Raw genomic sequence first — 25,116 nt, 5'->3', positions numbered from 1 at the left:
CGTCACTACTGTAGCTGCTAGTGTAAAACAAAGTCGAAAGATGTGGCTAGCATTCGTAGAGTCCATTCCCCGTGTTTACCTCGAAGGTAACGTTACATACAATAGCCGCATTAGCAGTTAGCTGCTATTTGTTAACCACAGTAGAGCAATAAAAACACAGTCTTACCTTTTCAATTTCTGGCAAGTCCCTGATGGTTGGGATGGCACCTTTTCCCAAACGGAGCTTCGAGGCCAAGTTCGCCTGATACTGCCCCAAATTTGTAAAAGATTCCGGTGTAAAATGTTTAGCACACACACCTAACGATACGCCACTTGAAAGAGTTGTTGGGACAGCGTCATTAAAAATGAATTTCATCCACTGTTCCCTGATAGTTTCGTCCGTTTTTGGTAGATAAAACACATTTGCATGTTGTTTGTGGCAGTCACCCACAGAGCATCTCAGGTGTGCACTCGATTTCTCCATCTTTCTCGAGTCGACTAAACTGAATCTGAGGGGGAGAGGGGCGGGCTTCCCGCGGCATAGGTTTGCGGTGTCCATATTTGGTATATCCTCCCCCGTCTTGACGTCAAGAAGGGGAAAAAATCAAAATCTCGTTTTTTCGTGCACGTGGACTATTTTACAAACCCCGAGGTAAACAAACGCTTCACTTTTAAATATCGGCTTCCCGGCCAGTGTATAATCATTATGCAATCATAACATACATTGATTCTCGTGGAAAAGTGAAATTTCTACATTATGACTCCTTTAATTAAACACAATGGACAGAACCACTTTAACAGTGTAATCTGTAAATTAAGAAACGGGGGCTTTATTATGATTCGGAGACCTGGATACAGTGGTTGACTGTTATATCAACTAAACTGTAACTGTGTTCAGTGGAAACTTTTAAGCTTGTGAGCAAATGTATATTTTGTCCCTGTTTTGTTGAAATGAAAACTTTGAGTCAACAAAGTTTGAAGTATTAAACTGGTTAATAAACAAGAATCAAACAGCACCTAAAGGCTGATTTATACATCTGCTTTATACATCCAACATTATCCTCACAATAGGGGTGAGAAATAACTGTATTTGATGTGCTTTTTTTTATACTCAGAATGTTAAGATCAACATACATTATACAGTAATTTATTGTATTAGGAAAATACCATATACATAAAAAGAAGTGGGCTCAAAACAAACTTTTTTGAAAAAGCAATCTTTTCAAAACATGTAATGCTTTGAGAGGACTGGAAATTATGTATATATATATTATAATTTCCTGGCAGCTAATGTTAATGTGATAATGCGAGTATACCTCTTGTTCTTCTGGCACTGAATAAAAATGAATGAATGAATGAATAAATAAATAAAATAAATAAAAAATCATACCGGAAGTACGTCAGGAGGCACGGCGCGTGTAGTTTACTGCTTCCGCGTTTTTTAAACCAATCACACGCCTACTCTACAAGAGTTCGACCAATGAACGCTACGATTGATATTTAAAAACCCAGGCAGCCGGACGTCAAGTTATTTATCTCAGCATGCTGTGCTGTTTATAACCATATCTGTTTGTTGCTGGAAATCGAATCCAAGATGGGAAAAGGTAAAATAATAAGATAAAAAAAAAAAAAAATCAGCATGTGACTCACAGACGTGCTTCCGTTTAGCGAACCTGTTTGTTAGTGAAAAACGATGATTATTAGAATCGATCTGATATTTAGTGACGCTTTGACGTTGCTAATCTTGTGTCGTTATATTCGCGTTAATTTCTGCGATCAATTTTTGCAGCTCGAATCCTGACGTTAGTCGCAGTATGCATACGAATAATTTATGCTTTATTTATGTACTCATTAGGCAAAAAGTCGAGCAAACGAAGACCTGGGGACGAGAAAGCTGAACAGGCTAAAGAAAACAAACACGGAAAGCCAACGGTAGGAGAGATGCGTCTGAAATCATGAATGTATTTTACTTGTACTGATCGATCTGTGATCACCTTAAAGGGATGGATCACCCAACAATGAAAATTGTCATTATTTACTCACCCTTATGTTGTTCATCAGACAGTTGATGGCACCCATTGATTTCCATACTGTATTTTTTTTTTTCCTACTTTTTGTTAATCAATCTCCGACCATCTTTAAAATGTCGTCTTTTGTGTTCAACAACAACAACAAAAAAGAAACAAACTCATACAGGTTTGGAACAACATGATGAAGGGGAGTGATGACAATTAAATTTTTTGGTGAACTATCCCTTTAAAGAAGTTAAAAATAAATTGATTTGATCAAATGCCTATTTGTGTCTCAGACATGCCAAGTTCAGCTCACAATCCATGGTTGTCTGACTCAAAACAAGCTGCTTCGTAATAACCCACTCATCCCAATATTAGAAGACAATTCTGCAGCGGACTCGAGCAAACAAACTGAAGGTATTTGTTTATATCGTATTAAAGATGCACATTTATCATGGTCAAAGTTGTTTTACTTACTACTTTTTCTTTTTCTTTCTTTGGCTAGTCAAAGATGCTGATGAGCTCAATGCACCGAAACAAGAAAACACTGGCAAGATCCTTAATTGTGCACATAATGATCAGATTGATGCGCCTCAGAAAGATTCTGGGACGAGGAAGCAAACCAAATCTGGGCAGAGAATGAATGGTGAAAAGTCAACAGACCGGAAGTAAGTCTATTAAATTGTTTGTCTGTCGAGTTTTCTGTTACACGTCCCTTTTTTTGTTAGCAGGATCCTCTTACCATGTGTATTTGTCTTATTTTCTTCAGATTGAAAGGCAAAGAGTCTGAACTCAATCGAAAGGTCACAGATTATTACCCTATTAGGCGAAGTTGCAGGAAAAGCAAAGCTGAGTTGAAGGTTGGTAAACTCTTAGTTAAAGGGATAGTTCACTTTGAAATTAATTTTTGATATGTTTTAGCTTACCTCAAGGACATCCAAGATGTAGGTGTCTTTGTTTCCGCAGTAGTTTCAATTTTGATATTTTTAGGTCAAACCGTTCTTGTCTGTCAGTCATATAATGCAGGTCTATGGTCACTGTCTCAAAACACAAGCACAGAGTCCAAATTAAAACAATTCCCCATCATAAGTACACATTGATGGCCTAAGACACGAAACGAGCGGTTTGTGTGAGAAAACGCAAGATGTAGGTAGAAAGACACCTACATCTTGGATGCCCTTGAGGTAAGCTAAAACATATGAAAAATTAATTTCAAAGTGAACTATCCCTTTAAGTGTTTTAAAATGTAAAAAAAAACAACGCTTATTGTGAACAATTCATCCATCTATACTTTTTTTATTTATTTTTATTTATTTCTGACCTGGTATTTTTCAATCAGAATGTCATAACTCTCTCTCTCTATATATATATATATATATTATTTTTTTTTTTATTTTTTTTTTTATGCTAAATATGGGCATGTTGTTTTAAAACAGTGTGAAAAGCAGCAGCACATTGATGATCTCATCAGAAACAATGTGGAAGAGGGGCTCAAGGTAAGCCTTTAACAATGTTGTAACGTGAAACCTTTCATTCCTTGGCTTAAGCATCTGCTATTTTTAATCAGGTGAAATGTATTGAAGGAAAAGGAAGAGGGATTTTTGCAGACAGAGCGTTTAAGAAAGACCAGTTTGTAGTGGAGTACCATGGGGATCTGTTAGAGATCGCGGATGCTAAAGCAAGAGAATCTCAGTACGCTCAAGATCCCTCTACGGGCTGCTACATGTACTACTTCCGCTACCACGACAAAACCTACTGGTGAGTATTTGGATGTTTTATTTTTTATGGCCCTGTTTACAGGTATTAAAATATGTTTTGGTCGATCGGATCACAAGTAGACGAGGGAGACGCATCTCTGTTTACACCTGGTGTTTAAATCCAGGGTTCCTTGAAAGTTTGTGAATCTGAAAAAAATAATTCAAGGCCCTGGAAAGTGTTTGAAAATTAACATAATAGAGACAGGTACTTGAAAGTGCTTGAATTTATTTAGTTTTCTGGAAAAAAATTCCATATTATTCCCTCCGGTCCGCTAATGTGTTTATTTCGCCAACACTTCGTGGCCTATGCACACTAGCTTGCTTGATTTACATTAGCTACGCGCATTTACACGTTACGTTAAGTGTTTCCTGTGTGAGGTTCTTTGTGTTGTATGTTGCCGCGATGTTCACGCACGCATAAAACAACTACGATTGAACCTCAACGTCTGTTGTTCGACACTACAAATGTGTTCACATATTAAGTCCTTGAATTTGAGGGTATTGGACCTGGGAAGTCCTATAAAGGTCCTTGAATTTGAAGTTAACCAAGGTGTTGGAACCCTGTAAGTCCATCTCTTGTCTTTGAAAGTGGACTTCTCTCCTGATTTATTTGAGGGGTGGGTAGTGTTTCTTTTTTTAATTATTATAATTTTTTTAGATCTAATGGACAAAAATAAGCTGCCACGCACTGAGATGACGATGATGTGAGTGTGTGTGTGTTAGAAATCAGGAATGGTGAGAAAATGGGTACGTTTTTTTCTCTTCAAACCAAACTTGGGTTTCCAGCCAAAGTTTAAATCCCGTCTGGCTAGCGCACTTCCAATAATGTTTATGCTTTAAGCCAGTAGACGGAGAGTAGGCGTCTTTTGAGGCTGCTTGAACGCATGAGCGTTTACACTACGAAAGAAATCCAATCAAATCCCTCTGAAAGTGGACAAGCTCAAATCGTTTTAGACCCCGTTTACACCTGTATTTAATGTTGTCCATTTGTGATCATCTTATCGACCAAAACGCATCTTAATAACCAGGTGTAAACAGGGTCCTATAATTCAAACATCAGATTCTGGTGTAAAGAATCTCTGAATGGCCATTCATATGCTTTAACGCAGATTTGACGTGAACATTGCGATCCGTGGCCTTGTTTACATCTAAACATTATGGGAAGAGCTCTAGCCAGACGGGATTTAAACTTTGTCGACTGGAGACCCAAGTTTGGTTTTAAGATGAAAAACGTATCAAGCACAACGTTCTCTCAGTGTTCCTGATTTCTAACACACACTCACAGCGTTCGGCTGATCTTGCGGCTGTCAGAGCAGAAACCAAAGCTGTGTCTGTGTGTGTTCATATGTGACCCTGGACCACAAAACCAGTCAAATAGGTCAATTTTCTGATATTGAGATTTATACAAAATCTGAAAGCTAAATAAGCTTTCCATTGATGTATGGTTTGTTAGGATAGGACAATATTTGGCTGAGATACAACTATTGTAAATCTGGAATCTGAGGGTGCAAAAAAATCGAAACATTGAGAAAATCTCCTTTAAAGTTGTGCATTTATGTTGGCGATTGTGCTGCATTCACTCACACAAATAAATGTTTTATATATTTACGGTAGGAAATTTACAAAATATCTTCATGGAACATGATCTTTACTTAATATCCTCATGATTTTTGGCATAAAAGAAAAATCTATCATTTTGACCCATACAATGTATTGTTGGCTATTGCCACAAATATACCCGTGCGACATGTGACTGGTTTTGTGATCCAGGGTCACATATTGTGCAAGTTTTTGTCTGTTAGATCGAGAGATCTGAAAAAGCCCATAGACCCTCCCCTCGAAGAAATCAGGACAGAAGTGGATAAAAGAGACTGATTAAAACACCAGGTGTAAATTGGGTTGTTAGGCTTTCAGTTGCACATAATTTCTCTATATTCTAAGTATAATTGCTTGTGCACTTTTCTAGTGTTGATGCTACCAGAGAAACCAACCGTCTGGGCCGACTGATCAACCACAGTAAAAATGGCAACCTTCAGACCAAACTACATGCTATAAACGGCACACCTCACCTCATCTTCCTGGCTTCCAGAGACCTGGAGGAGGACGAGGAGCTGCTGTATGATTACGGGGACCGCAGTAAAGAAGCCCTCGCTGCTCATCCTTGGCTCAAGCTGTAGTTCACTCTTACTTGAGTTGCTGATCGTGTCTAATGGAGTAGTGTATTGTGGACATGACATGTCGGAGTTTCCAAAATAGTTGACTGTGATAGATCGTACCATAATATGAATTTGTCTTATGAAAGTTTAACTTTTAAACGAATACACCTTGGGTTAAGGCTGAATGATGTGAACCGTTTTAGCTAATCGTCTAACCGGGAAAGTTCACTCAAATTTAATTTACTCACACTTATGATGTTCCTAACTTTTAGGACTTGGTTTTCTTCAGAAGAAAACATGAAATAGTTTGAAGAATGTTTTAGCTGTTTTTGTCCAGTCAGTGGAGTCAAATTTTCAAGCTTCAAAGAATATCATAATTCATGTTTTGCACAGGAGGGGAACGGTGTAGATGTTTGGATTGACACGAGTGTGAGTAAAGGACAAAAGCTTCTTGTTTTGGGTGAGCTATTCATTTTAATGTGTAATGTTTAAGAATATCTGTCTATGACTTTAAGGATAAGAGAATATTCAAATGAGTAGTTACTGTACATTTGTATAGGCAAAATTGTTTAATTGTGAAGCAATTATACCACTTTTTTTTTAATTGTGAGTGTTGAGTCCTTTGTCTTTAACCTTAGTTGAGTTTAAGGATTTGCAGCATTACATAAGCACACGTGTGTTTATTTAAAAATGAATGGTGTTAAATGTTCAGTTGCAAATGCACTTTGTATAATGATTGTTGTTTTAGGCAGTTCAATTTAATCATGAAACTATTTAGTTTATTCTTGAAATAAAGCCCTTTGCAATCCAAATAAAAACCTATTAATAAAACCCATGTTAGGCGCTAACGTAAAGGAGCGTAACGCTGGAAATCAGCCCTGTAAACACTTATATAGGAAATAAATATTACTGGTTATTAAATAATTCAGTCATTATCCTTTTTTTTTTTTTTTTTTGTGACCAAAGATTTTTATTGCATTTCAAACATGAAAAAACATTTTTATATATGAAACATCCAATAAGCAAGCAACTGACTTCAATATCTTCATATGCCTAACAAGTACTTTCTGGACCTTAAAACAAAACCTTAAAATAAAAACAAAAGCTGCCTGAAAGCTGGATATTAAATGTGTTTGTACGTAAATGCGTAATACTTGATTTTCATTTTGCCATTTCAACAGGTTGAACATATCAGATCAAACAAGGAAAAATAATTTTACATTATTAGATTTCTTATGCAAGAGAGCTAGATACATATACTTCTCTTTTTTGTTTACATTTAATAAATTAAATCAAATCATTTTAAGCTTATGAATAATATATTAAGCGTTAAATCCAGGTTAACCCAGTAATCCATGAACAAACAACAGGGTCCAGATATTAAGAACAGCATTGTTTTTTATATCATTGCAGAAAAATAACCCTCTTTCATAATTGTCCAGAGGTCTAGTACCTTTTACATTCATATGGCCCACAATTTACGACTTCATATACCTTATTAAACATTACCTGGTAGGTGCTTTACCTAAAAATAAAAAAGTATTTTAGTTGAAGTACCTCTTAAATTTAACTCCACAATCTCTAGTTTATTGAAATTAGGAATTGAAAGTGATATGCAAAAGTCATATGGATAGTTTCAGTCCAAAAGCTTGTCAACCGTTGCAACAGATTCAGTCTGAAGGTGTTTTCTAATTCAGTAAGATCTAAGAGAGCAAATCAATGCATTTAAGATTATATGCTTACTACTGTCACCAAAATCAGCTCTAAACTGTGTCTTTGTGCTAATTATAACATGACTGATTAAAACTGATTATTGTAATATCATACAGTAATACATACTGGGGTATTGGAAGAATGGTGATGAAAATGGATGTAGTAAAAATGCAAATGTATGTTAGTTACATTCGTGTTTTTGACATCTACTCATTCATGATTGGCTTCACACTCAATTATGAACTAAGTGAGAACAGGTACGAACACCAAGATAAAAACGTACTCATTTAAAAACTAGGAGTAGAAGTTAGGCAAAGGATTTCCAGCCAGAAATGGGTCAGTATTGTAAAAAAAAAAAAAAGTCACTTCATCGCATCTCTCCTCGCTCTGTAGGAAAGGGCCTGGCTTGTTTCAGATGTGTTTGGTTTGTTGTACTAAATCCTGGTTAGGTTTTGCAGATGACTATTTTTGTCGAAATGAGAACCTGAAAAAGAGAGAGAAATGGTTTATCAGCAAGACAAACATTGAGCCAAAAATACATACTTTACACCACCAAATAAGTTAATGTTAGGTGTTAGAATTTTGTGATTATTTTGAATGCAATACCAAGAGGACAAACTCAAAATACATTTTCCCATGGTCTGTTTTGCTCGTATTTATCAAGGCTGCCAAACACATCAACTGGCCGAGATGCACAAGGACTGAATTCATACTTGCTCTATTCATTGACTATGTGACTTCTATTACTTACAGAGCTAAATATTATTGTAATTTGGACATCATTTGTTCCCACAGGATGGGGTTCTCTCAGTTTCTCTCTTCATCTTGAGGAGCTTTGTCACAGTTGTCTTTGGTTAGCTCACTTGGCACTCAAAGACATTAGAGCATATTCCTTGTGAGGCTATACTGACAAAATACAGTCTCTCTGTAAAGCTGTTTTGAAACACTATGCATCATAATGATTCAAATGAACATGACTAACTCGAGATAGATGGGCAAACTCCAGTGGGCAAGACTCCAAACCTCCCACTCACATGAGTCTTCAATAAATGTAAAAAGGTCAAGAAATTCTACAAGATTTTACAGGTACATACACACACACACACCCCCCCCCCCCCCCCCTGCTCTGCAATACTGGTATGTATATGTATGTATTTAATTCCATTTACATAGCGGTCTAAAGTTCAGAATTAAGATTTTTTAAATTTTTTAAGGAAAAAAATCTGCATATTAGAATGATTTCTGAAGGATCATGTGACACTGAAGACTAAGATTAAAACTGTCTATCATATCAACTATTTTTGGTAACACTATTTGGATAGTTAAAACGTTCTACTAACTATAAGTAAATTTGCACCGACATGTCAAATGACTCTCATTGGAGTGTTAGACTGTCTGTTATCTGCTAACACTTTATTTTGATGCTCCCCAAAAGCCGGTTCACACTGTGCGATTCTGGCCACGATTTGGCCGTCTGCGACAAATTTTGCAAATCCTAAAAGAATCCTCTGATCCTAGGCTAAAATCTGAAGTCTTTGATCGCTAGTTTGACATGTTCACCGACAGCCGATTAATGACTGTTCCAATCACATTTTTAAGGATGTAATCTCCCAGTCGATTAGTCGATTATTTGGTCGATACGTTCTGGCTCGACCAAAATTCTGATTGGTCGATTTTTTGCCGCGTTCATTTCATTAGTTTTGCCGCGTTCATTTCATCAGGTGGAAAGCACTAGTTGCTAATGGGGGTGTTTTCAGAGCACCGCTGTTTCACAGGTAACAGTCTGTCTTCAGAACACCCCCCTTGTTTTCACTTCTTTTGGATTAGCCCAACCCACTGGAGAAGAGAGACAGATTGAAGAAAGGCTACTAGAAGGTTTGCTGGATATTATTACTTGATCTGGTTTGTTTAATAAATACAATTTTTTTTATTAAAGTGGACGTGCCTTTTGTGTTTAAGAGTAAAAGCTTTAAGTTAATAGTCTATTCGTGTCTCAGCCGCGAAGCTGCTTCTATGTTCGCGATCTGCACAGAGCGGCTGAAATTATAGTGTCTGTCAGTTATTATAATACACATGACAAAAACAATTGTCTAAATTATGTTACATATTCCTCAAAAGTTCTTGTCATGATATCACTAGTTGACAACATAGTACTATTTTCGGAAATCATAGGCTCTGATATTGCGCAGGTGCACGTGACGCAACGCTGTCAGAGCCGACAGACTCGTGTGTCAGACTCATTTCAGTGCAAAATAATTACGTAAAAAATGATTTAATATACTGCAAATAGCCTACTAGATTTTTATGTTTATTTATAATTCATTTAGGCGGACAACAAGGCGCACAGTGCGCAGCTAATTAATTTAAAGTGTTTTTTTTTTTTTTACGTCATTTTTAGTCGATTTTTAGTAGAAAATTTCAGGACTTTAGTCGACCAAGAATTTCTTTGGTTGATTACAGCCCTACACATTTTACCTCCGACGAATTTCTGGCAGTTTCAGAAGATTTGACTCATGGTCCTGCAGTGTGACTTCATTTTTCAAGACATGACCAAAATTAACGCTAGAGATTTCTTTGTATCCATCAGTTCAATCGCGCGTGTAACGCAGCTCACATCACCGAACGTGTCTGATAGATGATGTAGAACTCCAGACAACTTTTCTTGCGCGCGTCCATTTTTAATGCATCTTGACAGCCGTACAGTCTGACATTAAAGGTGAACTAAGTAACTTTTTTACCTTAACCGAACAGATTCAGAGTCATTGGAATAGTTCTATGACTTTTTTCGGGTTGAATGGTGGTTGTCTCGAGGGTGGTGAGCTGAAAAACCATCCTTGCAACTTTGGGCCGGCGAGCCGCCGGCCGCAGTGTCAGGAAGTATCGCTTGATATCAGGTCTCGCGACGTAACGAATTGCTTTACGGCAAAAACATCTGCTAAAATTCTATCATTATTGCGCTCCCTCACACTGTTCGAACCCGAATGAAGAAGACGTTTTAAAGAATGTCCCATCTGCTTTGATGTCGTTGATCTACTAGCCTCTGGTATATGAGAGTCGCCAACGAGTTTTTCGACAGTGTTGTCAAATATCTATTCCGAAGCTGTAGGGGGAGCTCTAGAGGGAAACCTGCGAGCAAAAAGCGAGAATACAGCGAAGAAATCCCCGAAACTGCATAGCTCTGCTTTAATGACAACTGAGATCTTATAGTGTGACATGGCTTACAGCGAGGATCATGTTCGTACAGTCAGACAAGCAACAATCGTAAAGGACTATAATAAATCGCACAGTGTGCACCCGGCTTAAGTAAGTTTGCAACTACAACTTATTCTACTAACCCAAACCTTAACCTAACAGTCTACTAATACTGTAATGAGAGTTGGTTGACATGTAGGCTAGTTACTTGTAGTGAGTAGAATATCGAAAGTGGTCTATCAAAATAAAGCGTAACCCTATTTTTAATACCTACTTTTGGTTGAATAAACTTGATAAGTTTAATTATTTGATTATCAAAATAAGATAGACCTGGAAATGCACAGAGGTCAAGACATGGCATTGTGCAGAAATTGGCAAACACTCACAGTTTCTGAATAGTGCTCTTCTCTTTGTTCTCCTCTATAATACTGGAGGGTTTGGGTTCTGGTTCTGATTGCGGAAGCGTGTCCAGGTTTATTTCCACCATGCTTTGCTCTGACCCGAGGACCCCACTGCAAGCACATCAGATGGTACATTTACCTCAAATTTGACCTAATGTAAATCCAAATCTATATTGCATGTCTTCTGAAAAATAATTTGTATTTTGAAGAACATTGGACCTTACTGACTTCCATTTTCATATCTTTTTTCTCAGCCAACCTGACAATCAACGCCTTACCTCTTGTAGAGCTGTAGTTCCTCTTGGGCCACCATAAGCTGGGCTTTGAGTTTGTTTCTCTCCTGCAGAACCTCCTTTAACTCCTGCATGGTGAATCGTGGTCTGTTTGGGTCTTTTAAGTCCACAACTAGTTTGTTTGGCCCAACACTTTCCTATAAAAGAATAATAATAATAATAAAATAAATCATACATTGCTTTATATACAAGTAGCCTAAGTGTTTGCACAAACTGGAAATAGACCCTTTTTTAAAAAAGTCTCGTTTGTTACAAGATTAAAAGGTTGAAAAAAGAAATAGCCTATATGCATGCATGTTCACAATAAGACTAGTAACGTATATGATGTATACATATATGAGCATATGATGACAACTTTTCGAGTGCACTATCCCTTTGAGTTATATAATGAGAAACTGGAAGAAAAAAAACCTAGAGGTATTTCGCATTGCGTGGAAGGATAGTGATACTGCATACAGAACAGAGAGGCATTCAAATTGCTAGGTATGCTTACTTTGCAAACACAACCCTAGGTATTTATTTGATACAGTGGCTAAATGAAAGAGAAATAAAGCTTCAACTTGAGACATTTCTAAACAGCACAGCAGTAATTACTTTCTATACTTGCAAGATTGATATTATTAGAGAGAAAATTATAACCATGGGTTAGGGTTAGAGTCCAATAAACCGTCTACTACAGTATCATCAGACTTCGTGCTATAGACACCCTGAGGAACAAGTCCATTCATTCTTTGATATTGGAGAGCATGCATGTTAGACCCAAACTGACTAAGCTACTAAAAGAGATTCTTCTAGAAGTCATAGCTCCTCTTCTTAAAATTATTAATTCATCATTGTCATCAGGGTACGTACCAATTTATTGGCTGTTATTAAACCTCTTATTAGAAAAACTTAATTCTAGAGAACTAGTTAAAAACTGACCGATCTTGAATCTCCCTTTTTGGTAAAAAATACTAGAAAAGGCAGTATCCTCACAACTGTTCTTTTTTTAGAAAGAAATGATATCTGCGAGGATTTCAGTCAGGATTTAGACCGTACCACCGAGACACCTCTAATTAGAGTTACAAATGGTTTATTTCTATTAGTGTTACTGGATCTTAGTTCTGCATTTGATACTATCGACCACAACATTCTTTTAAATCGACTCGAAAATTACTTTGGCATTAGTGGAATTGCATTGGCATGGTTTAAATCATACTTATCTGACCGTTATCAGTTTGTAGCAGTAAACAAAGAGATGTCTTATCAATCACACGTTCAGTATGGTGTACCACAAGGCTCAGTACTAGGACCGTTGCTTTTCACTCTGTACATGCTACCCTTGGAAGATATCATTAGGAAGCATGGCATTAGTTTTCACTGTTAAGCTGATGTTACTCAGCTCTATATTTCTTTGCGCCCTAACAAAACATACCAATTCACAAAATTAACGGAATGCATAGCTGATGTAAAAAAAATTTGGATAACTAGTCATTTCCTACTAATAAATTCTGAGAAAGAAAAAACAAACATTATTAAACCAAAAACCTGGGTGTGTTAATTGATAGCAATCTTTTGTTTGAAAGTGACATTTCTAACATCTGTAAAACAGCATTTTTCCATCTTAAATTACGACACTCTCACTGATATGTATATGTTATTATATTTATATATTATGTCTGTGTGTATATAGTATACACACACATACATATATATATATATATATATATATATATATATGTAAACAAACTTTTATTTATGATGCTATTAATTAATCGCGATTAAACGATTTGACAGCACTAATATATAGTATATAATATATTTATATGTGTGTATACTAGACTTGTAGTCAAGACCGCCTAAACCGAGACCAAGACACTACCAAGACCAAAGGGTATCGAGATCAAGACAGACCAAGTCGAGACCAAGACCGAGACCAAGTCGAGACCGGAGGGAAAAAAAATAGACTAGTGTTGAAGCTAAGCAATATGAATTCAAGAACAGCAGCATACTAGGGTTCAGCCGCAGTTTACATTCAATACATATTAGATGGTATTACTTCAACTACACAGGCAGAACAATACAGAGACAGACCATGTCATGTGTGTGACTGTGAGCTCACTGTAAATGTTTTTGCAGGGTGAGATCAACTATGTGTAGCAATTGCATGACGGCTGTTACTGCACTATTAGACTCCCTTAACTTTTGTGTACTGTTGAGGACTGACATGACTGGTACTGACTGGTTCATCTGACAAAACATCAAACACCTCCAACACCATCTTGCTCCTCCAACAACTGTCTAAAGAATGAGAAATATGTAACCAATTGAAATTATACTTAATGTGTAGATGAAATCGTAACATCAAATTAAAGATACGCAATTATAAACTTGGATTAGGCCTAATGTTTAGTCAACACAACGGAGATATGCAGATGATATTTAAAAGACCATTTATTTACGTTAGTCTAACACCATCTTAAATACAATACTGTAGTCTGTAATCAAACAACACACACACACACACACACATGCACACACACGCACACACACACACACACAGAGATATCAAAGACACAAATTCATCTAAGCAAATGCCTGCCTATCTCTGCCGATTTCGGAGTCTCCAAATTAATCCATTCTGCAGCTTTTAAATACATAATAAAATGTTTAAAAACGAAATGATAGGCTTAAGTGCAGGATCCTAAAGTTGGTCGTTTTGTCGCTATGGTTACACACACACACACCGTTGGCGGTGCGCTCAAAGTCATCTGTCAGTAACTTGTGCAGTTACCCAAAATCTCCTGAATGAAGTAAAAACCCATCATGTCACTGATATGTGTTTTTTAAATCAAGTGCTCGTTGCCGCTGCGATCAGTGGCGCGGATAAAGTGTTTTCTCGTATATTGGGCGCACACGCCGCACTGTCTTCACTCGGACACGCGCTTCAATCCGTTCCGTTGCGGATAATAATGTTGCATTATCGAACGTTGTGTCGTCGTGGATATTGTAGTAGCCTATTGTATTGCTAAATTCCCGACCACTATGTCGGTCTGAGACAGCGAGACCAAGACAAGACCGAGAGGTCCGAGACCAAGACCGTCAAGGCCGTGACAAGACCGTGGTCTCGAGACCAAGACCGGTCTCGAGACATACATCACTAGTGTATACTGTATATTAACAGACATATTCATATTCAAATATATATATATATATAATATATTATAGTGTAAACACAAACTTTTGTTAGATGTGATTAATCGATTTGACAGCACTAATATATATATATATATATATATATATATATATATATATATATAGGCTACACACCTTATGAATTTTGCTCTGAACTTCAACATTACATGAACCCACTCACATTGTTAGTATTACCACTCGAACCTTCTGCTACAACTCTGTCCATCTCTCGCTTCATATTATCCATCTCCATCCTCAGCTCCTCCATCGACAGATTGTACTTGTTCACCATTGTCTCAAACATTTCCAGCACACGGACGATTTTGAACTGTAAATCCGAGAATTCCCGGCCACCTGTGTTGACTTTTAATAAATCTCTGCCGATCACGTAGGAAATGTCATAAACATCTTCAACAGTCATTTCCAACACGTCCTTGTCGAAAGCCTCCATGGGTGAACTGTCCAGTCGCCCTTCCATTCTGTCTCAAAACACAGTAACTTTCCCAAAGATATGGCGAGTCCAGCTGGTCTCACTGTCCCACTGTATTCACAAATTACCCGACAACTTCCTCTTCCAAACTGGCTCATCTACTTTACTGGAACTTCGAGCGTTTGATTGACGTGTTAACCAGCCAATGGCAGAGTCGCTCCATGAACAACACGGTTAATGAAGCATGAGTGACTGTTATTCCCGCTAACATCTCCATAACAATCCCGTGAAACAATTCTGTGAGAAATTTAATTTGAAAACGCTTACATTTTGTTAATGTCATACAATTTATAAGCTGTTCAACGGAACCAGCTGGCAATTGGCAACAAATACACACAATATAAATGCATTATTATACACAGAAGATGTTCGCTTAAAGGGACAGCTCACCCTCAAGTTGTTCCAAACCTGTATGAATTTATTTATATATTCTGCTGAACACAAAAGAAGATAAGAATGTTGGTAACCAAACTTGTTGATCGGAATACTATGGAAGTCAATATCTTGTTTTGTGTTCAGCAGAAGAGAGAAATCCATACATGTTTGGAACAACTTGAGGCTGAGTAAATGATGACAGAATTTGTATTTTCAGTACTATCCCTTTAAGAACAGTATGCGTTTGTTTACTGCTAAATTATAACATATTTCATGTACAGATGATGTGGAAACATTTGCTAATTTAGTTTTTATACAAAAATGAAAGTCGTGAAAATGTGCACAACTTTATGTGCTTTTGAATAATATATAAAATACACACTTTTATTCATATTTCTGAAAAGGTTAACTGAATTTACAAAATGACATGGTTCAGAAGTTTCCTCTTGATATGTCATGTGTGTGTTAGTCCACTTGTAACGGTGGTCGCCGCCCTAACTTAAATAATTATTTTAAAGAAAAAAACTTCGGGCGCCAGACAGGATTAAACCTGTCAAAAGTTAACTTAACCCAGGATAGCACGAAATGTAACCACCTGTTACACAACAAATAATAATAATCCAAGAAAAAAGGTCATTTCCCAAGGGATATTTATTCTTCCACATATGCTCAAAATCACAATCACTCAGAAAAAACGAAAAGGACAAAAAAAAACCAAATAAAAACAAAATGAAGTTCACACTAGCGGTCTCTGGTCTTCGAGATCCGAACCCCGTGCCGGAAACCGACCGCGTCACGCTAATCCACGTTCGCAGGTATAGAAGGCACCAATGAGTATCGCGGGTCAACAGACACCAGATAGGTGGATAAGCGTTTTTTGCCTTGTCTTCAGGACAGCTCACGACAGTTGGTCTGGAAATGCAATGCTTCAGTCACGCACCAGACATAAGTTACACGTGAAACAGCTGATTGACACGCAGCCGTCTTTCCACCGTAAACCATCACTCATACGGGCAACCCTCATGTGCAAACAAACGGATGACGCTTCTGATTCAGGTATGACACACTCCCTTTAAATACAACTTCCTTCCGTCGTTAATTGACACACTCCACCCAGAATCACGCTAAAATGAAAGTGAAAGTAAACAATGTTGTGGGACATATTTTCTTGTTTGCCACACTCTCCCCCCCTAGAAGAAAACAACCTATGGTTGTTTAGAAGAGAGAAAATGCAGATTACAATCCTAGAAAATCTTCGTCATCAGAGGATTCTTGAAATATATCCAGGAGTTTTTTCTTTTCTTGTATCTCCAATTCCTCAGCCGTTGGATAACACATTTTTATGTTACAAACGTGAGCTGTACGTACGTCTTCTCCAGTGTCTTCAAGGGCTATTTGATAGTTCAACGGACCCAGCTGCTTGATAATGCGGTAAGGACCTTTCCATTTTTGGGCTAGTTTTGCACTAAATTTACGCTGTGCATTAGACTGTGGAAAGTTACGCAACCATACTCGATCCTTGCTTTTGAATGTTACATCTCTCCTATTTTTGTTATAGTTCCTCAGTTGTCTCATTTTGGCTCTCTTGCTGTTTTCTTTGGCTTGAGTTTGCAGAAGATGAAGATGATGAACTACATCATACGAGGCAGTGTCTGGGGTTAGATTAGGCCCAGAGAGTATTTTGTCCATTGGACTTTGGAGTTTCCTACCCAGCTGGAGTTCTGCTGGGGTTAATCCAGTGGTCTCTTGAACGGCTGAATTAAGAGCGAATCTGAATTCTGGTAAGAACTGGTCCCACCTCTGATGGTTGTCGTCCACATAGGCCGCCATCATGCTCTTGAGATTTCGATTAACTCTTTCTGTCATGTTGGTTTGGGGGTGATAGGCTGTAGTTAATTTGGGAGTAACACCCCAGTTCTCACATAACTCTCTGAAAACAGATGAAACAAACTGAGCGCCTCTGTCTGAGAGAACGAAGTCTGGTACGCCCCACCGTGTCAGGATGTCTTTTCTGAAGATGGAGGCAACATTCTTTGCTGTGGCACTCCGAATGGGGAACAACTCAACCCATCGAGAATAATAATCAACAAAGACCAGCAGGTATTCATTTTGATTTGGGCTACGTGGCAACGGACCCATGAGGTCGACTCCCAGCATTTGGTTTGGGCGGCTTGTTGTGATTTGCTGTAGTTTTCCAGCAGGCTTCCGGTTATCACTTTTCAGAGTTTGACATTTTACACAGGTCCTCACATGCTGTTTCACCGCTGACCACATTCCTGGCCAAAATGCTACTTCCTGAAGTCGCTTATAGGTCTTGTAGATTCCTCCATGGCCACAGATGGGAGTGGAGTGATAGTACTGGAGAAGGGTGGATCTGAGACTGCTGGGGATGTAGATTCTGTAATGTAGTTGGTTATTTGTCAGGTATGTTTTGTGATACAATTTGTCCTCAATTATTTCGTACTGGTCAATCAGACTCGCACAATTATCTGCAACTGCTTGCAATAATTTTGTAACTTCGGGGTCTTTGTGCTGTTCGTCCCACAGGACAACATCTGATACAGGCAGTGCTGGGTCTTTTCCGCTGGTGTACAAGTTACATCCTGGGGTAACCGAAGACCTGGATAGAGCATCCGGAGCTACATTTAGCTTCCCTTTTCGGTACTCAATAACAAAATCGAATTTCTGCAATCGCAGAACCCAACGAATGAGGCGGCTGGTGGTTTTCGTGGAGTTCATGACCCATTGCAGCGCAGCATGATCGGTAACAACTGTAAAAAGCTTGTGCTCCAAGTAATGTTGCCACTTTTCCAGGGCCCAGATGACTGCAAGACATTCCTTCTCCGTTGCAGTATAATTGAGCTCGGCCCCAGTTAAGGTTCGGCTTGCATAGGCTATAACCTCCTCTCTGCCTACGTCCCTACGTTGTGCTAATATGGCACCCAGGCCGATGTCACTGGCATCGGTGTAAACAATGAATGGCCGCTGAAGATCGGGATGGCCCAGAATGGGAGGTGAGGTGAGGTGAGACTTAAGCTGGTCAAAAGCTTGCTGACACGGAATTGACCATTGAAAACTATGTCCCTTCTTTTTCAGTGCATTGAGGGGTTCAGTAATCTTGGAAAAATTCGGAACGAAACGGTGATACCACCCTGCTAACCCGAGGAACCGCTGAACTTCCTTCAAGTTCGTAGGCACAGGGTAGGCATGAATGGCTTCAGTCTTACATGGGTCTGCTGAAATGCCCTTGACACTTACAACATGTCCTAGGAAAGTGAGCTCTTGAAGACAAAATTGACTTTTCTTCAAGTTTATGGTGAGACCAGCAGTTTCTAGTCTATGGAGGACAGTCTGGAGGTCGTGGAAATGCTGGGTTATTGAAGGCGAGTACACAATGATGTCATCGATGTACACAAAGCATATTTTTCTCCTTAGTTCTCCCAGAACTGTCTCCATGAGCCTCTGAAAAGTTGCGGGAGCATTTTTGAGCCCAAACGGCATAACATTAAATTGATAGAGACCTGCAGGAGTGATGAAGGCTGTCTTGGTTTTGCTGTTGGGGTCCATGGTCACCTGCCAATATCCACTGTTTAGATCAATCGTTGAGAAGATGGCGGCCCCAGAGAGGGATTCCAGAATTTCTGTTATATTGGGAAGAGGGTAAGCGTCACTTTCTGTTACAGAATTAACTTTTCTATAATCCACACAAAATCTAAATTTGCCGTCTTTTTTGGGTACTAAGACCACCGGTGATGCCCAACCAGAGTGGGATGGTTCAACTATTCCTTGCCTCAACATCTCATCAAGTTGCTCCTCCAGGGCAAGTTGCTTGAGGGGAGACAAACGGTATGGCCGTTGTTTAATGGGGACTTGGCTGGTGGCATAGATGCTGTGTTGGAGAACCTCAGTACGTCCAGTACGGAGAGTACACACCTGAGGGCTTTCGTTCAGGATTTGGAGTAACTGTAGCTTATCATCAAAGGGTAAATGAGCAGCGTCTACAGCATTTTTTATCAATGTCTGTTCGTCAATACCATCCGGGTGTTGAATTTGCAATGGTGATGATGGAGGGGGCACAGAAGTTAATAAGGAAAGGTTTTGTGTGGCTTCATTAAGTTGACATCTCTCTTTTTGGGGACTTACATTTGGCACACTTGGATTTCCTGGTTGAAAGGGGTACTCTTTTGAAGGATCCAGCTTGAAGGAGTATTTTTGATCAATGACATTGAGTTGCAGCCCACTGAAGAAAATAAAGTCCAACCCCAAGACTACAGCATAGGCTAGAGCTTGGGATGAAAGTACAGCAGTAGGTAAGGTAAAGGCTTGGTCATGTAAATTAATTGTGGTATTCAGCCATCCTAATGGAGTCTCTGCTTTTCCATTTGCCAGATAAAGAGGACCACGGCACCACGGTTGCAGCTGGTCCGGGGATGTAAGCTGCCTCATGAGATTCTCATTGATGAGTGTGTAGCTTGCACCAGTGTCCACAATGGCTTTACCTGACCAGGCATCGATACAAAGGGGAACAACTAGTTGTTGAGGTATCGCTACACGTTCATTAGAGCTTGTAGATGAGGAGGAGGTTTTCTTGGTTGCTGATTGTGACTTATGACTTCTTGTTGCTGCAACAGAGTTGTTGGACAGATGACCACCTGACTTGGGGTGATAAGGTTGTTTGCCGCTGGTGGAATACTGTGGACCAGATGTCTGAGGTGACTGGGGAGAGGTATAGTGTGGACATTTTCCTGGTGGATGCTGTCCTCTACATCTCCAACACTGAACTGGGATTTTCTCAGTAGGTTGGTTTGAGGAGGGTCTTTGTGATGTGGCTTGATGCTTAGGGCCCATTCGACCACAATCATAACGAAGCTGTTGCTCATAATCTTTTTCCAGTTGATGTCCTAATTTTACCAGCTCTTCCACAGTATTCACTCGGCTACGCAATTGGCTGGCAAGGTACGGCTTGATATTCTTAAGTATCATCTTCACAATCTCACCCTCTGTAAAATCTGCCTTCCATCTTTTACAGAGAGCTCTGTAAGAAAACGCAAAGTCTCTAATAGATTCTGTGTCTCTTTGAATCCTAGTACGGACACGTTCAGCCAGTTCGTCCTCATAATCCTCAGAAAGGAAAGCAGATAGAAATGCAGTCTCAAACTCATTCCAAGTGGTTATGGTGGACCGTCTGACTTCCCACCAGTCACGTGCTGTTCCGTACAAGACAGTTCGGAAGGTAGCCAGGATGTCTGCATCTGTCAGGGGATGTATAGCCAAAAAATCCTGACATTTGGTTAAGTACAATAGGGGGTCTGCATCGTCTGAAGGCCTTCCAAAAGTGGGGAAAGTTAATTTAATATGGTCACTTTTAACCACAGATGTTAAAGGAGGGGTTGAAGAAGTTGAAGGAGTCACTGGAGCAGCAGGAGATGGCTGGGATAAAGTACTGGTTGTGCTGGGATCTGGTGGTGTCAATACACTTAACTTTTGTTGATCTGCATTTTTTTTGACACTTTGAAATCCTTTCTCCACTTCACTTTTCAACTCTTTGAAACCGGTGAGACATTGATCAGTTTGAGTAACACATTGTTGGAGTTGTGAAGTTATCTTATTATGGCTTGTTTGGAAAGTGTTTTGAACAGCTTTGATGTCCTGCTGAACCTCTGCTTGGAGTTGATCAACCATGAATCGTAGTTCGGACACCAAGGTAGATTCCACCTTCTGGAGTTCTTCCGTGATCATTAACTTCATCGCTTTAGTCAGGTTATCTGCTTCAGTTTCCTCTTGTTGCTTAGTGGTAGTAAACAGGGTTAAAACTTGTTTTTTGTTATCCTCCACTTTTGCAGCAAGATCAGCAATCTGGCTCTGGTGATGAGAAGAGGTATCTCTCACTTCCTGGGTAAGTTCATTCACTCTTCTTTCTTGTCTTGCCATTAAGTCAAACAAGGTATCCCAGTTCCCTTGTACCCGGGCAGTGACTTCTTGTATTTCCCTTCCAGGAGTTGGTAGAATGTTAGGCAGGTCATGTTGTGCTACTGAAGAAGGAGTTCCACCTTCAGATGAGGTGCAAAGTTGCATGTTATCCACTTGTGGTGCCCAGGTGAGAGTTTGCACTGGAGTGCTCCCAGCCAGAACAGGAGTGGACATGTGCACACGGGCTCCAGGATGAACAGGACTGAGTGGAGTGGGGGTGTGGTAGAACACAGGAGCACATGGAGGTGGTACCAGAGGCATCCACGGTCGCAGTGCAGGCGGCCATACTGGAGTTGAGATGTCTGGTGGAGGCTCAATTTCCACAAAAGTAGTTTGGGAAGGAGGGGTATGCGCCATGAGTGCTGTGATTGAGTGTAAGAATGTTGAGTGTGAAAAACAATAAATATCAGTAAATGAGATGTGTGTCAGTTTGTTTGTCCCTGAAATATTTCTACTAAACAACAAAATACAATTTTTCACAACTGTTCAATCAGTATTATCTCAAAAACACTAAGTAAATCAAAAACAATAAGTATTCAAAGTAATTCACCTTCACTTATTTCAATTCTTCAAACAATTATCAATTACTGTGACACCTTAGCGATAACAACTCTAATTGTTCAATTAGCGTTCACAGTTTATACACAAAATAATAATTCAAGCATAAACAATTTACAAGATAAATTCAGACAATTTCATTGTTTCACTAATTTTCCATCAAAAAAAAATAAAGTTTACGAATCACAATGTTTCAGAGTTTTTTTTTTTCCTCTCAAGTGTTCAATAGTTCAAGCAGGTTTCAAGTCAGGTCCCTGTTCGGGCGCCACTCTGTAACGGTGGTCGCCGCCCTAACTTAAATAATTATTTTAAAGAAAAAAACTTCGGGCGCCAGACAGGATTAAACCTGTCAAAAGTTAACTTAACCCAGGATAGCACGAAATGTAACCACCTGTTACACAACAAATAATAATAATCCAAGAAAAAAGGTCATTTCCCAAGGGATATTTATTCTTCCACATATGCTCAAAATCACAATCACTCAGAAAAAACGAAAAGGACAAAAAAAAAAAAAAAAAAAAAAAAATGAAGTTCACACTAGCGGTCTCTGGTCTTCGAGATCCGAACCCCGTGCCGGAAACCGACCGCGTCACGCTAATCCACGTTCGCAGGTATAGAAGGCACCAATGAGTATCGCGGGTCAACAGACACCAGATAGGTGGATAAGCGTTTTTTGCCTTGTCTTCAGGACAGCTCACGACAGTTGGTCTGGAAATGCAATGCTTCAGTCACGCACCAGACATAAGTTACACGTGAAACAGCTGATTGACACGCAGCCGTCTTTCCACCGTAAACCATCACTCATACGGGCAACCCTCATGTGCAAACAAACGGATGACGCTTCTGATTCAGGTATGACACACTCCCTTTAAATACAACTTCCTTCCGTCGTTAATTGACACACTCCACCCAGAATCACGCTAAAATGAAAGTGAAAGTAAACAATGTTGTGGGACATATTTTCTTGTTTGCCACACACTGTGTGGCAGTAGCTGTTCATTTTCTCTCTTGTCTCAGGTAAAGTAGTGTCAGGTGAAAGCTCTCATTGCTCTGCTCTTGGTCTTAGAGGAGAGAAAGGGAGTATAAATACTCACTGATCTTTACTGAGGCGTGTATTAGTTTTTTCCTCTGCTGGTGTGTCTGACTGCTGCCTTTTTCCATTGTGGTACAGTGTTGTTGTGAATTGATTCATGTTGCTTAAGTAGATTAGGGTCCAATTCTCACTATTAACTTACTGTTAACTACGACTTTTGCCTCAATAAACTTCTTATTACTGCTTATTAATAATTAGTAAGGTATTAAGTTTAGGTAGGATTAAGGGACGTAGAATATGGTCATGCAGAATAAGGCATTAAAGGGGTCATATGATGTTTCTAAAAAAGAACATTATTTCGTGTATTTAGTTTAATGCAATGTGTTTACGCGGTTTTAGGTTAAAAAAAAAGTCATTATTTTACACATACTGTACATCATTGTTGCTCCTCTATGCTTCACCTTTCTGAAACGAGTCGATTTTTACAAAGCTCATCAAGAATTTCTGAATAGCACGGTGTGCCCTGATTGGCCAGCGATCCAGTGCATTGTGATTGGCCCAAAAACCTTAAAGGGCTAGTTCACCCAGAAATTTAAATTCTGTCAGTAATTACTCTCCCTCATGTTGTTCCAACCCGTAAGACTTTTGTTCATCTTTGGAACACAAATTAAGATATTGTTGATTAAATCTGAGAGCTATCTCACTCCTCCATATTGGCTTCTCTGTAATTGAAACTTGCCGGCCCAGAAAGTTAGTAAAGACAATGTTTAAAATAGTCCAAGTGACTACAGTGGCTCAACCACAAGTTTATCAAGCGACGAGAATACTTTTTGCAGGGATCCCACAGGTCCTTGAAATCCTTGAAAGTTTGTGAATCTGAAAAATAAATAAATCAAGGCCCTGGAAAGTTTTGGAAAATAAACATGCAGAGATACAGGTCCTTGAAGGTGCTTGAATTTATTTTGTGCAAGAAGTTTTCTAGAAAAAAATCCATATTATTCCCTCCGGACACAGTGTTATTTTGCCAACATTTCGTGGCCTGTGCACACTAGCTTGCTTGATTTACGTTAGTTATGGGCATTTACACATCACAGTAAGTGTTTCCCATGTGAGGTACTTTGTGTTTTACATTGCCATGACGTTCACGCGCGCACAAAATACTACGATGGAATCTCAACGTTTGTTGTTTAACACAACAAATGTGTTCCCACATTAAAGGTGCAAGTCTCTGAGTTTTTGCAGAACTATGCCCCCTTCTGGCGACACGCGAAACTGCAACCAGAGTTGTGCACTCGGTTACGAGGAGTTTGCGTTGGGGTTTGGGATGAACTAGAAGCCGGTCTCTTTGAATCCATCTTCTACTTTTGCAAAAGTCGCTTGAGTTGTCTTCGCTGATGCGGATAATGGCGGCGAATACACAAACCTGCCAGACATAGCCAGGTGAGCGTGAACGCGCATGACGTCACGCCCAGTCGATTCCGACCCGAATCCCTCTTATTTATTTTACTGTACAGGATTATAGAGGCAATCGCAGTGATCATAGAAGGGCTCATTCAGCCCATCAGGCAATTGTTTAAGCATGTATGGGTTAGAAAAACAGGTATTTTTAACATGAAATGTTGCGCAATGCACCTTTAAGTCCTTGAATTTGACGGTATTTGGATCTGGAAAGTCCCTGAATTTGAAGTTAGGTGTATGCAGAGATGGACATAAATACATGGAAATGTATTTAAAATACAAATACAAAATACTGTGTGAATTTTTTTTATTTAAATACAAATACAGTATTTTGTATTTTGAAAATACAGAAAATACATGTGAAATTGGCCATCCAGTGCATGTATAGGTCACAGTGAATGAAGAAACTACATATAGGGCTACTGACTTTACATTCCTAACCTCATCTTTGCCCTCTCTGTCTTTCTTTCTTTCTTTCTTTCTTTCTGGCAATTACAAATAAACTTATGCAAAATAGCAGCCATTTATATACTTATTTCTGGTTACAATGTAGTC

The 25,116-nt window shown here is 39.0% G+C and overlaps 2 protein-coding genes and 2 long non-coding RNA genes across 4 annotated transcripts; 3 read left to right on the top strand and 1 right to left on the bottom strand.

Moving 5' to 3' along the window:
* The first annotated feature begins 1,468 nt into the window (after positions 1–1,468).
* Positions 1,469–6,508, top strand: kmt5ab (lysine methyltransferase 5Ab). The gene is made up of 8 exons (XM_084413661.1): positions 1,469–1,583; positions 1,835–1,911; positions 2,288–2,408; positions 2,497–2,659; positions 2,761–2,851; positions 3,428–3,487; positions 3,559–3,749; positions 5,715–6,508. Exons 1-8 carry the CDS (start codon positions 1,574–1,576, stop codon positions 5,923–5,925), a joined length of 924 nt encoding a protein of 307 aa, XP_084269787.1. The 5' UTR covers positions 1,469–1,573; the 3' UTR covers positions 5,926–6,508.
* Positions 6,509–6,860: 352 nt separating this feature from the next.
* Positions 6,861–15,285, bottom strand: rilpl2 (Rab interacting lysosomal protein-like 2). The gene is made up of 4 exons (XM_084413662.1): positions 14,859–15,285; positions 11,489–11,640; positions 11,196–11,321; positions 6,861–8,101 (listed from the first exon to the last, which is right to left on the bottom strand). Exons 1-4 carry the CDS (start codon positions 15,153–15,155, stop codon positions 8,080–8,082), a joined length of 597 nt encoding a protein of 198 aa, XP_084269788.1. The 5' UTR covers positions 15,156–15,285; the 3' UTR covers positions 6,861–8,079.
* Positions 15,286–20,223: 4,938 nt separating this feature from the next.
* Positions 20,224–20,827, top strand: LOC311294010. Its single transcript, XR_014628004.1, has 3 exons — positions 20,224–20,337; positions 20,436–20,498; positions 20,630–20,827. It is a non-coding gene; the product is annotated as an uncharacterized lncRNA (long non-coding RNA).
* A 100-nt stretch (positions 20,828–20,927) lies between these two features.
* On the top strand, positions 20,928–21,439 carry LOC311292976. Its single transcript, XR_014627863.1, has 3 exons — positions 20,928–21,096; positions 21,170–21,246; positions 21,386–21,439. It is a non-coding gene; the product is annotated as an uncharacterized lncRNA (long non-coding RNA).
* Positions 21,440–25,116: the final 3,677 nt, after the last annotated feature.

Source organism: Rutilus rutilus (assembly GCF_951802725.1).
Source record: "Rutilus rutilus genome assembly, chromosome: 7".
Lineage (NCBI taxonomy): Eukaryota > Metazoa > Chordata > Actinopteri > Cypriniformes > Leuciscidae > Rutilus > Rutilus rutilus.
The sequence above is the reverse complement of the archived record's forward strand: the minus strand, read 5'-3'. Positions and strand labels throughout refer to the sequence as shown.